Genomic DNA, 14,691 nt, shown 5'->3' on the forward strand with positions numbered 1-14,691 from the left:
ATTGTGTAACACTATGAGGAGAGTAAAAGCCAATTTCAAAATTTTTGCTGCACATATCTACCACTGCTTCAGCCTGGGCAAGTTGAGGGTTTTTTAGGTGAGATATGTAGAGCTCAGATCCATTTCCTGCCTTCTCAGTGTAGAAGCTTTTTTGTCTAGCCAAGAACTGTCTGCACAAGTGTTTAATCCCTTCTGTTAAGATTCAAAGTTAAATCTGTCCCCTAAAGCCTTGTGTTGTCTGAAGCCTTTTTCCCTCAGATTTTGAGGTAGGAATTACAACTTGGCCCCAACAGAAAGATTGTTTGGGCATGTTTCTTAAATATTTTAATAGATTTCCTTTTATGCTTTTCTTTCCGGGATCAGTCCTACAGGCTCTTTTTATTTAATTTCACCTAGACAAGATCCGTTTCTTTTGAAAACTTTCAGGATTGCAGATATTTCCCATTCAGGCAAAAAAGGGGTTTTGTTTTTTATCAAAGTGGACAAAGCCCTCAGTTTCGTTCTCGATACACAGTGAATCTTGCTGCAATATACAGTTAAATGCTGCCCAGTCATATGAGGCAGCCTGCTGCAGGTTCTTGTCCGCCTAATTCAGACCAGAACCTTGCAGTTACCACTTTGTCGTATTAGGTGAACGCTCTTATCCTCTGTAGTAGTCTGGAGTGGGTATTACTCATTTGCCTCTGTTTGAAGCTGTTCTGTGGATCTGCTAAGAGATCCAGAGAATCTTACAATCCACAACATTTTGATTTCCCTAGCAGCAAAGTTTTATTCTGTCCTGCATCCTGCGCTGCTGTTGTTGGGACATGAAGACTCCTTTGCTTTGCAACGAGTCTCAACTTTTGAGATACCTACTGAAAATACCAACTTTGATTAGTTTTTCATCCATGCAGAAAAGATGGCAGAAGGACATTAGTGTCCATGAATGTTTAGGTTCTGATATTCTGTAGATAGGGAAATGAAACAAAGTCTAGTGTTAATGTAAACGTTAAAATCTGTACACTGTGAGCTTCTACTGTAAGAACATCTTAGTTAAATGTTTTTAAATATCAGTGGTATATAAATGGTAGGTGTTTCCTGGTTCAGAGAAAGAAAATTCTGACCTGTGCTTTAACCACTGGGGTAACTCTTCTCCCCAGATACGTGCTTACCTGCTTATTTACATGTGCAGATTTGAGGTATTGCTGATATGTTGGTGGATTTTGACAGTTGTCAGTGCATCTGACACACCCACTTTTGGAAAGATGCCTGTTTTCATTTCATTTGGTGTAATTATCAAGGAGCAAGTTGTCTTCATTCCAGTTAATACTGGGTTACCTCATATTATGGTACATTTTTAGATTTTGTTTTAGAATATTTTGCAAGTTCTGTATCTTGTAACTATAGCACTAAACAGCAAGTTGCTGACAAAACTTTTTTGAAGTATGAAATGTGGTGTTTTTTCTTCTTTCCCTGACGTTACCACGTTCTGTTCCTCAGAATGTTTTCTCTTTCTGTGATTCCTTTTCAGCTGCTGCACATAAAGTGTGATAATGATGAACATATGTTTCAAAGACCCTCTACTTTTTTCTGGTGTAACAATGAGGATTCACCTCCTTGTTTAGATATCTCTTCCATTACGCTTACTCCTAGGAGTTCTCCTGACTCTAGACTACCATCTGGATTGTTAATACCACCACCTTCAAAAAGTGGCCTTCCAAAGCCAACCAGTGAATACAGCTGCCCAAGACCTCGTGTAATCCTGCTGTGCAAAAGCTTTTTCAGTTTTTTTTGGCTTTCCTTTGTTCTCTGTTGTGTGTTAACTTGTATTAAAAATGTGCATTTTGTACAGTGGTTAAAGGACAGAGCAGATGTATCTTAGATTCTCTAGAGATACTCTAAAAATACAGGATTTGTGAAGATTTACTCTTATTTCTACATAGCTTTTTCTCTCCCACCCCCAAAACAACATGTTATCTTCCCAACATGTTTAAATTAATCCATTAATTCATTACCTCCATGTTCTCAGTCAACCTTTTGTTAAAATTCTTTATATTAAGAATAGTTACTCAAAGCAAACAATTCTCAAGGTCCAACTACAAGGGCTTTCCCCTCCCCATGAATTAATAGAAAAGCAATCGGCCATTAAATACCTTTTAGCGTACTTTATAAAAACTCTGTGCAAAATGAAGATCAAAAATTATTCTTAAATATGAAATGGGCATATTGCCTGCTTTCTCATAGCAATATGCTTATACTCTCAATTTTTCTTCCATTTGCAAGTAACATTTGGCTGTATTTGGCAAACATCCTGGCTTTCTGCATGTGTTCACTAAATAAAATGCTTCTTGTGCTCATATGTATTCAAAATATACATTTCTTAAAATAACTAAATTACAGTTTTATTTAAACTAGCTGTATCAGTATCAAAATGGCCAGTAACTTCAACAAAATGGCATGTAGACAGGAAATGACAGTGTAAAGTTTGGGTTTGCTTTTTTTGCCTAAAAGACTCTCATTTACAACTAAACATAAATACTGTTTGTTTGTTTATCTAGCTTCTAGGTAGCCATAAACTCTTAGCAAATAAGGAAAGTCCACATTAGCATATACTTTCTCCAAGACATTCTAGGATTATCCATCAATATTGATGGGAAATGTTGGTTCATATATGGCATATACTTACACATTAAACCTGAATGCCACCTTTCTGATGCAGACAAAAACCTATCTACAATCAGAGAGAGTTTTATTTGTATGAAGAAAGGGATATGAGATAATTTGTGTTTACTTTGGATGAAGCACATCTGTTGCTCTGCTTTGAGTGGGAGCAGATGACATCCAGCGATCTCCCTGACTTAAATAATACTGGTTCTCTGACTATGCACAAAGGTGCCAGGAGGTTAATGCAGTGTCCATGAACATAACAATAAGAGCCTATTGTGTCTAAACACTATGCACTGAAATCCTTTCACAACAAATGATCTTTGAAATGGCAATGCTAACTCATGTTGAGGTCAGTAAGAGTTCTGTGTGTGTAAAGGTCTTAAATATTATTTGATGAATGAATTATTTTGTGAAGTTAATTCAGCTGTGATCTTGCCAGGGAATAACATGACCAAGAGAATTTTTATTTTTTTTTAATATTGCTTCCTATACTTCACTATACCTAGGCAGAAATACCCCAGGTTTTTTAGAACAGTTCTAGATCTCTCTTAATCCAAATTTAAAATACGAATTCCAAACTCCTAAGAAATAGGAAATGTAGGCCTTCAGAATCTAGTTTTCTCTTTAAGCAGTGTACTCAGTGGAAGACTGTGGATCAATATCCTTTCCTTCTCAGCAGCCACTGCAGTCTCCAGAGAGAAATAGAGGTAGTTCAGGGCTGCCTATAGACTTAGCTTAGAAATCTATGGCGTGTGCTGTCAGAGTACAGCTTCAGTTGCTGCAGCAGAGACACTAAAGAAAGTAGCATTCCAAAGTAAGGTTTAGGTCCATGAAACTCTCATGAACTGGCAGTGCTAAAGACTATGTGCTTGCCAGGTTGTCATATTCATGTATTCTGAATGAAAGGATCCATGTCGCTAATTTCTTGCACTTTAAAATTTTCATGTGCATATTTTGGTCAAATTGAATCTTATTCAAAAGCAGCAGGCTTTCCCTTTGCCTGGCTGTATAGTCTTTCTAATATACAGAATATAGGTTTTTTGGTATTGTCTAAGTAATAACATTAACATGCAAACTAGTTTTGCATATGTATTTTGCCTTTGGCTTGTCAATCTCAGTTTTAATCTATTTCATCATCCGTCTTTAGTTCAGTTTATTCTGACTTGACTGTGCCTCGTTTGTGTCCCAAAGTAGTGGACTGATGGCAGGAGGAATGCATCATTCACAAATAAATATGGCTGTAGAACCATAGTGATTGTTGGGTTTGGGGTTTCTATGCTTATGCAGTATATTTTTGAACCCTTCCAAATTCCTGGGCCTTCCTAATGAAATGTATTCTGTTTCACATTCAAGGATGAGAATTTTATTTTGTATATTAATATTCAGTGTGTTGCATGTCTAGGTTGTTATTTATGAAAAAATACATTTGAAGCTTTGATCACACCAGGTTTTTTAGGTTGTCAGATAACTCATCATGTAAGGAAGAATTAGTAAACAAGAAATACTGAGATTGTCTTTTAATTGCAGCTCCTTGTTTCTGTGCGCTTCAGAGCATAGCATATTGTTGTTGCGGTATTACCTTCAGTAGGTCTTGTGAACATGTCTGTATTTATACGTTTGCAATAGAGAACTGCTTGTCACCAGCTTTTCCAGGTTTAACTGTGATACATTTCTGGCTGTACCAGATGGACTTAAAATGGAAAAATTACAATGCTGCTTATGTATTGGAGAGTTTTAGCATGTCTCAGACTCTGAACTGCAAATGCCATTTGCTTGGTGTCAGGAGCTGTTTTTTGCATGCTGATGGTTATTTTTAACTTTTCTGAAAATGTGGCTCTTATCTGCATGCTGAAGAATTCAGTATTGTGATCTTTTTCATGTGAAATATTGCCCTAATATATATTGTCCTTATTGTAGGCAGGCAGTGTGACACCTAAATCACCCTCCACTGACATCTTTGATATGGTTCCCTTTTCTCCCATATCCCCTCAGTCATCAACACCTACTCGCAATGGTACACAGCCTCCTCCAGTACCCAGTAGATCTACAGAGATCAGTAAGTTTTGTAACAACTGACCTAATTTTTACTTACATTATATTTTTTTAATAAAGCATCTTTAAAAATTTACATACATTTTGCATGAAAAGCCAAATACAGTTTTTCTAAATCACATTCAATAATGCCATTTCATTTTTATACCATCTTCCCAAAGTCATTGATGTTGCTGCCAAGTTACATTATAAACAAATTTATTTACTTGCTGAAACTATTATATAAACAGTTTGAAGGAGTTGGTTGGGGATTTTAACTTGGCTTTTCTTTTGCAGTATCTTTTTCATACTTATTTCAAGAAATACTTTTACTTCCTGTTAGTTCTTTCCTTGTCTAGTCACAGTTATAGCATCTAAAGCCTACATTTCTGGGGAAGACAGAAGGTGGAGTAAGTATGGGGATGGTGATGCGGGAGAGCGGAAGAAACCCTCAAGATGTTAGACTGTTGTGGAATGCTATTTTTAATACTACTTTTCATACCATCTACAGATTTGTTTTTCAGTTATAGTTGCTGAACTTCTCCAGATCTGTGAACCACTCCTAAAAGATCTTCAAAAGATGCTTAGCAGTAGCAATTTTATTTTCCAAAGGCTTGAAAGCAGCTAGGGTAAGGTTCTTGGCTTCACTGGAAATCTTTTAGGAGACCACAAAGTATTTTTACAAGCTTTGGAAATCCCTTGGGGGAGAGGAGAGCAGAGCATACACAAGCAATGTTAGAGGTTGTTGAAATATCAGTCTGTGTGTAGTATCTTCTATTTATCATGCCTATTTTAGTATGGATAAGGAACATTAATGTTGCTGCCTGCCACCATATAAAACCAGATTTGAAGAATTTCTGCCTGTTTTGGGGAATGCTGGTAGTATGTAGAATTTTCAGGTATAAATGAGAGCTGTGCACAATTATAAAAGTACATTGTGAAACTTAAGTCAGTGAATGTCCTCCCCAATACCACATCCTGTGCACCTTTTGGCTCCATTGCTCAGAATTACTGTCACCTTCTACAAGAAAAAGTTGAGGCTATTAATTCAATAAAAATATCTGTTCTTTTTTAGGAGAAGATTTTAAATTAATTTAGATTAATTTCCATGCGTTTCTCAAAGGGTATATTAACATAATTCAAAACAATTCTATTAAGAATAGTTAATATTAACTATTCTTAAATAACTTGAATATTAGAATATTCTAATACAATATTAGAACTGTTCTATTAAGATGGCTTTGTGAAGAACTACAAAAAAATAAATCAGATACCCCTTCCAAGAACTCCTTTTGTGTTTACAAATTTGTTCCTCTTGAAACTACAGACAGTGCCATAAAATCAATCTCAATGTGCATATCCAGCTTCAAAACTAATAACTTGGGTTGAATTACAGGATGAGAATTTTTTTTTTAAGCTATTGTCCTACCTGGGATCTGTTGAAATTGTGGCTAAAAATCTCGTGGGAGTCAGCACTCAATGCTAAGTGGTCTGGAGAGTTCCAGCTATGTAGGCTTTGTAATTGTTTAATCAGTGGGTTTTGTAATATAGAAAATACTATAAATAAGTTGCTTATTTAGTGATATGTACTGTTTAAAATAGTTGTTTCTTCTGCACTTCATTCATTTGCATTAAGATGTGTAGTTCAGGGATGTGACAGTCAGTGTCTGTTAATTCTCTGTGCTCCTCAGTGTGCCATGCTTCAGAGAGAGATTACAGAAGTACATCGTAATCTTTATATTTTTGACCCCTGCTCTTTCAGTCTACATCATGGTACTTTATATGTTGAAAATTGTTGCATTCATCAGCTATTAACATACTTTGGCATATTTCAGAAGTGTAATTTGGAACAGCAGAGGAGTATTTTATAATCAAACAGGGGCTTATTGTCTGAAATGAGAAAGTTCAGATCCCATAAGAACCTCATTCAAGCTGTGTAATGTTACATTACTGTAATAATGTACAATAATACATTGTTTTATATGGCGTTATTGCTGCCAGTACAAGCAAGCTGCCATTTCTTTCTCCAGTACAAGTCAGATAGGTGGCAACCAAGAGGAGCCAATACTTGGAGTCTCCCATTTTCTGAGGTCATCTTTTCATGTTCTTTTCTCTACTTTCTTTGTCACTGCACTTGAGTGGGTTTTTTTCCATCACTTCTGATAAAATTACAGGGTGTTTTTGTTGGATTTTGTAATTTTTATAACTTTCACCTTCATCACATGCAGTAGTAAACAAGGAGAAAGATAAAGGTGTGCCATCTATTTGCTAGTGTCAATCTCAGTTGCTCCATTTGTCTAAGTGAGGTTCATCTGCCTGTCACATAGGGATGGCGCTTGTGCTGCTCAAGCAAAACTTGCTTTTAAAAGCCAGAGTTCATCTTACTCATCAGCTGGCCAGTTTGACAAATCACCCAAGGATAACACTGCACAGGAAAGACAGGAACCAGTAACAATACCAAGCACTTTGGATTCCTCCAAGACCAAGAGCTTCATAGGTGATAATTAGCACCAGGATGACAGTTCGGCTTTTCATAAAAGACAAATGCCTAGAGTTAGAATTTTGCTCGCCAGCCCTCCTTTCGGTAGTTTCACCAGCAAAAATTTCCAGGGGTTATAAATTATATCTTTTGCTTTGACTGACTCACAGCACATAGTTGAAGAAATCCAGCATTCTAATACTGGGAGAGTGCAACACTGACCTTTTCTCGAAAAGGTGGTTATCTCCATAGTGTTTAAGCTTTAAATAAGGGAGAAAATTGTTGAAATTTTGAGTTCTTCTTCAGCAGTATAACAGTATGGCTTCTCAGTAAATGTCTACTCACTGCTGGGTATATCAGTGATAGCAAGTAGATTGTTTTTACCTACTTGAAAGGAGAAAATTACATGATTTTTGGAGAGGGAGTTGCAAATTGGACAAGTACGTGGTGTCTCTTTAGGTAATAATTGCAAAGAAGTGAGTCTTTCAAAGACAAAAGCCCTTTCCAGAATTGTGTTTCTACTCAAAATGTTGCTGAGAAATATTTAACACTAAGCTTGTAGTAAGCCGCTTGCAGGCTAAACAGAAACATTGCAGCCCAGTATAGTAATTGCTTAATCGAACAATTGACCAATGCATAGTCAGTGCAAACAAAAATGCAATGTTAGAGATCATGCTGCTACTTCCACATGGAGTAAGGGATTGCAACTGTTCTTGTAAGTTACCTTAAAGGACATAATTAATTTATTAATTCTGATTAATTAAAAGAGGAAATAATTTATGTGTTTGTTGGCACAGTGTTATTGCCATATCTCAGAAAAGAATGGGTGAGGAACATTCTGTGTCAAATTGTTCAGCTTTTTTTTCACTCAGATGCATCTTGAACAATCCAAGGTCACAACTGGCTGATGCAGAAACCTGCTCCAAGATGCTATCTTTCCAGAGATATTTAAGAGTATGTTGTCAGAACAATGGTGGAACCATTTTTTTTATGCTGTAATAATTCCAAAAGAAAAAAATCTGGAGTAGCCTGCAGCTAAGGGAGAGGCTTCCTGGACTTCACTACCTCAGCTTATTCCAAATATTTTCTTGGGTGCCTGTCTTCAGTGTGATTATTTTTTATTTGTGATGGGGAAAGCATATATCAGCATAACTCTGTGCCTGGATGATAGCTAAGGCAAAGAAGATTGGGATGCAAAATGCAGCAGAAAAGCTAAATATTTGCATTTTTGTTTAGTAATTGTTGGTTTTGAGTTTGTTACATAGTGCAGGTTTCTACTCTCCAGTATTACGTGTTTCTTGTACTGAATGTCAGATAGGTCACAGAAACAAGAATTTACTACCTGTTCATGTCTTTCTGTGGTTTGAGTTGCAGATTTAAAACATCAGCATTTCATGGTTTTGAGTTTGTTGATCGATTTCCCAAGATGTGAATTTATTTCCATCCAGAAAGGAATGGGAAAGTGGAAGGAAATTATATGTGCTGTTTGAAAGGATTGTTTTCAAAGGCTTACTTACTGGTTGCTGTGTATTGGAGAAAGAAATGCCTGTCCATGCTATAATTATTCTGGAAAGTGTGCCAGGCAAGATATTTTTGCTATAGTTAATCTTCATGAAAATAACTCTAGTCTGAAATAAAAAAATTACTGATTTCTCTGCTAAAAAGGAGCCCCCCTGTGAACAGTGGAGTGAACACTAGTAGATAAGCTTATGGAGATCCCAGGCTGTAGTGCAGCTCTGCAGTGACTAAATTTTAGTATTTGTCCAGTTTCCACATGTTGTCAGATTCTGTTCAAAACAGAAATACTGATGATGATATTGAAAATATTTCATGGAACTGTATCCCTCCCTGACTCCTAGCAGTGCAATCTCTCATATAACACACAAATTTGAAGTGCAGAAAAGCAGTTGTATTATGGCCTTTTTCAGCTGGCTTACTGAAATGGTTAGTAAGTTATATTAGTGATACTTCCCAAAGTAATAATTTCTCATAGAAACTCAGCTAGGAATACTTCTCTATTTTGAATTTGATCCTGTACAGTGTTTATTAGGCTCTGTCACTTAGAATAAGTTACACTCTGGTTAATTTTAAAGTCTGCCTTGAATAACAATATAAATGAAGTAATCCTTCACCTGAAGGCAGGTGACATGAAAAGAGTGAAAGCTTCTGCCATTCTCCTGCTAATGAGCTCAGAAGTGCTGTCATTAATAAAAGCCCAAGAATAAGGCATGAATGATCATATCCATAATATTGTACAAAATACTTGCTTTCAAGAATAGTGATGTCATATTTCAGTACTAAGAAATGCAAGACTTGTGTTCTTTACTGTTTTTTCCTAAATACATTCCTTGAATGCTTGCTAAGGTTTGGTGTTGAAACTGGCTGCTTTTAGCTGTCTAACCACACAGAAAGCTGTCAGCTCCTTTTAAGGGTAAAAAGAGCCTATGGAAGAGGGAGAAATAAATAAAGAAAATCGACTTACATCATGAACAAATAGAGTTATGAGGAGCATAAAGCATAATGAATTTTTGCCCAGTAGAGGTTAGATTGAAAGTCAAAGCTGCTACACATCTGAAGGTTACTTGTTAGGAACATCGGAGCATATAAGGACATCGGTTATACTAGACCAGACCCATCTTGGCTGTGAAAGAGGCAAGGAACGATGGAGACCCTAATTTTTACATTAGATTAAAGTCTCTTTTGCATGCAGGTGGTCTGCTTCTGCCAGGAAAGACTAGATATTTTTATTTTTTTTGGCTCAAGTGGGCTTTTGGAATAAGGCTTTCCAATCCAGGCCATCTCCTGGTCCCATGTGACAGTTTGTAGCTGTTTAGCCAGTTTTTGAACTATGTAATTAATCAAGTTCCTGCTTGTTTCTGTACTTGATTATGGGAGTGAATGCTGGTAGCTGCTAATTATTTAAAATGCCTGTTGTGCAGCCTGATACCACCTAATTGATCAGGTCAAAACCCATGGAGACTGACATGCACAATAAATGTTTAAGAGCCTAGACAAATACAGGTCTAAAATTCTGGCTCCAGGGATGCCAAAATAAAGACATCTATTTAGCTATATGCATGTGCTTCAGCATTTATAACATGACTGGTAACACTGCAACATGGATTTTGTGTCAAGCAGTCAGTTGTCAGCTTCCATATCTTGGATGCTAAGTGTAAAATTCTGGGCTTAACCAGAAAAATAGCTAGTCATTTCGGAGATAGTAATGGCCCCTTTTACTCTCATGCTCTTAAGCTAACATTGTTTTAAGGTAGATAATATGCTTAACAGGTTTCTTGGTGGGCAACCATGAAAGTTAGGAGTTAGGATATGATTTTAATTTTCTTTCCACCAGTGATAAGACTGTATTAACTTTATTCTGTAAATTTTGCAATCAATGTTGGGTTGGGTTAGCAAAATTACTTTCTTACTTAGTTCAACCCAATGTGGGATAGAAAAAGTCCATTACATGTAGAGAAGAAAATCCCATTACTGAGAAGGAAAAAACAAAACAAAACCACCAAAAAGCACAACCCAAAATATTTGGTCTGTCAGATGTGAAGAACTAGCATTACAGTGTTCTAATAAAAGAAATCAATGTATTGGAGGTGTTTCTTCTTGTCTGGACAAAAAAAGAAACACAAAAACCCCCTGACCTCAGAAAGCATACTACACTTAAGAAAAAGTAAGAAACTGTATGGTATTGAAAGAGAAATTTGCAGTCATTCTATTATGGATCCAGATTTAGTGGAATTTGAGGGTAAGTGACCTTTCATGGTCATATGCGTTTTTCTTTCTTTCTTTCTTGACTTGATCCTATCCAAGATTTTAAAACCCTGACAATTAGTTTTAGTTACTACCAGCTGTGCACCGAGGCACTCTTATCAAATGAAAGTCTTACCTTCCGTGAGTAAGAATAGTTGCTTGTCCTTACAAAGATGTCCTTAACCTGAAAGTGAGAAGTGGCAGACAAGGGACATGAAGGCTAGTTTGTTTGCAAGAACGTTTTGGACATAATGTTAAGATGAAATTTGACAATGGATGTCCAGTTGTTCCCTCCTCGTTTATGAAAGTCCTTATACCCATCAATTCCAGGGCACACTTCGGTAGGAGATGCCCTCTTCAAATTGGAGCTTTTTCTCGTTGGATCCCTAAAATTCCTCTAGAAGGCACAAGCATTAATGAAAGCTAAATAGAGGCTTGAACAGAAGTTAGTGGTGTTCTTGGAAAAATACTTCAAGTGTTAAACTTGGGAAAACTAATCAAGACCTGGCTTTCAAATTTCAATGTTAAAAGCTGTGGTTAAGCAGTTGCATATCTGCATAGTATTCAGCTTGTAAGGAGATGTAAGCTGACTTTTTCAAAGTGCTATTGTTGTAGTCCATACCTTTTCTCTCAGTGACTAACTTTTCTGTTGTTCCAGAGAGAGACCTTTTTGGAGCAGAACCTTTTGACCCTTTTAGCTGCGGAGCAGGAGATTTCCCTCCAGACATTCAGTCCAAACTAGATGAGATGCAGGTAACTACTGAGTTATCAGTTACGCAGTTTTCTGTGGCTGTACAACTATTCTTGAAATACATGTTTACAGTATTCTGATAATGTATTCCAGACTGCACACACAAATATGTAGGAGAAAAACTGTTTCTGACTGTTCCCATTGTAAGTGATGGTCTTTGAGCTGGAGTTTGAATTTTTCTGAAGATCCTTACATGGTATTAATACGGACACCTGCATTAATTTAGGGTTTCTCATCAGTGTAATCAAAATGGATACTGCTGCTCCTGCCTGGGAAGGGACTGAGCAAACTGAAAGAGAGCTGAGGCGAGAGCCCTACAGATCTTGTTACTCTGCAGTTCCAGTAATTACCACCATCCCAGTATACCCTCATCTTTCCCTCAGTGCCATCAGTCTGGTTTTTCATAACATTGGCATAGACACAGTACATGCTTAAGGGGCCATGGCAATTTTCTGCTGCCTTTAAAAACAGCTGTATTTGACTGTGACACTCGGGGACAATTAAACTGTTAAGAATTGATTCAAGAATTCTGAACTGATGTGTTTTTATGAGAAAACGTTTGTTGATTCTGAACCACTCAACAGTATCTGTTCTGTTATTGACACAATTTTGAAGCAACACCAGGAGAAAGCCTTAAAGTTTTGGAATAAACTGCTCTCTTCAGTCAGACTTTCCAAACTGCTAGTTCCTAGCCAGCTTGCTTATCTGTTTTGTTTTCAGCAGCCTGCCAGCAAAACGGAAGGCTTGAAAATACTGGGAACTTGAATTTCGAGGATCCTGGCTCCTCAGCAGAAAGTGTTCCCAGAGCTTCCAGCCCTCTTGTATCACAAGAGCCCACAAAGTCCAAGAGATCTAGCTCTCGGGCTCCTCCAGTTCCACTCTTCTGCCTGGAGAGCAGCAGAAACATTTCAAAATGGCTAAACTAAGATTTAAATACCATTTAATTTTCCCGAGTAAATTTTTTTCATTCCTGTTCATTGTGAAATTTTATTTTGCATGTCAGTTTACGGTGGTGTCTCTGGCAAACTCCACTCACTGTGAAGTAAGAAATTTAGATTCTTGCTCACCTGTACTCCAGCCCATATGATTTCAGACAGCAGTTAAATGCTAAAACTGACTTCTTTGCAGTTCCGGTAAAAATGCTTGCGTTTCGTGAATGCTGTAATGATATTAGCAAGCCCTTTAGGACAAAAAGCAAATCTTTTAGCACCTCACATTGATATATGTCAATGTTTCCATTGTCTGTAGCCCCATTTTAGGAAAAAGTATACTGTAGCATCTGTGGCTAATAGGAAGAATCCTATGAAAAATACCTAAATGTCACATGCTAAGAGTTCTTATTACAGGTAATTTTTTGACAAATTTTTTAATTGTTAGCTTATAAGGCTGCAAAGTGTTACCACCTCATAAAACATCAGTGAACAGAACAGTAGAAATCTTTATCAAAGATTTTTGAAGTTGTAAAATGAAAAACTCATATCATTGTTTGTACTCTCTTGACGTAAAAAAGCAGACAAACCACCAATAACAAAACCCCAAAACCTTAGGGTGTTACTGTGGCCTATTGCAAAGAATATTGCATTGGTCGGGTATTCCCCCCTGCACATATAGGTTTTGTTTTTTCCAACCTTTTTGTGTGCTTTATCAACTAGTCTGATAATTAGAGACTAGTTTATAAAGCAGTATCAGTCTTAGCATACCCTGACATTTCCACGGAAAATTAATTAGTGGGTCTTTATGTAGGCACAAAAATTGTTCATGTATAATCCAGTTGAGAACAAGTGTAAAGCTGCCAGGATGTGAAAAAAAAAAAAAAATACTCTAACTTTGGTCAAAGCAAAAGCTATGTGCAGTTGTTTTACTAGGCGGTTGATGCAAAATACAAATTGAAACATGTTTTTCCTAATATCTCTTTTATCTTCTTGTGCTTTCCTGGGTGCCTAGCGTCAGCGATGGTTGGTATATCATATTTTAATAATGGTATTTGAAGCATTTACAATTGTAGTGTGCATGTGTTCATGTCTGGTGTTTTTATGTATATGTGTGTACATATATAAACTTACAAGATTTTTTTTTATATATGCAACTCTAAGTCGGGGCCGTTTTAATTTTTAGGGGCCTACAATTTTTAAAGTAGACAGAGCTGATTTTAGTTTTCTTCAGTCTGTCTTATCAGCTGCTACTACTAAGCTTTCATTTCATTGCTGTTTTTCCATGTGTACTAGTGAAATCTCCAGTTTTCATTATTGGATTGTCATTAGTGAAATGGTTTAAAAAAACCTTTGATGCATAGAATTTTTGTGTTAGTACAATCACATTTGTGAATGTGTTTTTATGTGGAAATAATTACTTAGAAACTTGCAATGTGCAGAAGATAGCTGTGCTAGAAGTCAACAGTTGTTAGATATACAGCCTATAGGAAGGAAGGTGAAATGAACACTACAAAAGGTAAAAGCACACAACGTGTAATGTGCTCTGGGAAATCTAAAGTTAAGAAACATGAAAGAAAAATATAGGCTTTTTTCCTTCTCTGAAATGCAAAGTGAAGGAATCTGTCACATTATGAAAGTACAGCCTGAGTTTCAGTAAATATGTATTCCATTAAATATACAAAGGTAAGTTGTTTATGAATACATCTAATAGTTCAAAGTACAAACTTATTCTGAGAGGGTATTAAATACAGCTTATTCCACATTCAGAGTGGCAAGCAGTGTCTTCGGCGCCAGGCACTGACAGCCCGGTTGGAGCAGCTCAGTCGAGGCTCTCTTACTCTGTTTCTCATGTAGAGCTATGTCAGATGCCTCAGGAAACATGCCCCAGTCTGCAGAAAAGCTGTCTCGGCATATGCGTGCGTTGGAAGGTGATGTGTAAGCAAAGTGGGAGAGGAAAGCACAGCACAGTGGAAGGGGTGTTGGAGAACAAACTCTTAAGTAGTGGGTGCTTTTCCTTTGCATCCGATATTCTGAATATAATGAGATCAGATAAAGTTTCCTGACCTCTGGGGAGAACACTTTTATATTTA

General features: G+C 36.9%; 1 protein-coding gene across 5 annotated transcripts in view; it reads left to right on the forward strand.

The window, feature by feature from the left end:
* GULP1 (GULP PTB domain containing engulfment adaptor 1) overlaps positions 1-14,691 on the forward strand; it is a 165,435-nt gene that overhangs the window by 143,842 nt on the left and 6,902 nt on the right. For 3 of the 5 annotated variants that reach the window (XM_074872675.1, XM_074872676.1, XM_074872677.1), the window contains 3 exons: positions 1,511-1,735; positions 4,564-4,702; positions 11,577-11,671. In XM_074872675.1, coding sequence (XP_074728776.1) covers positions 1,511-1,735; positions 4,564-4,702; positions 11,577-11,671 — 459 coding nt within the window. Of the gene's footprint in view, positions 1-1,510; positions 1,736-4,563; positions 4,703-11,576; positions 11,683-14,691 lie in introns of all 5 variants that reach the window. The other 2 variants (XM_074872678.1, XM_074872679.1) reach the window with 2 other exon arrangements.

The sequence above is a fragment of the Strix uralensis genome, chromosome 6, assembly GCF_047716275.1.
Source record: "Strix uralensis isolate ZFMK-TIS-50842 chromosome 6, bStrUra1, whole genome shotgun sequence".
NCBI classification, from domain to species: Eukaryota; Metazoa; Chordata; class Aves; order Strigiformes; family Strigidae; genus Strix; species Strix uralensis.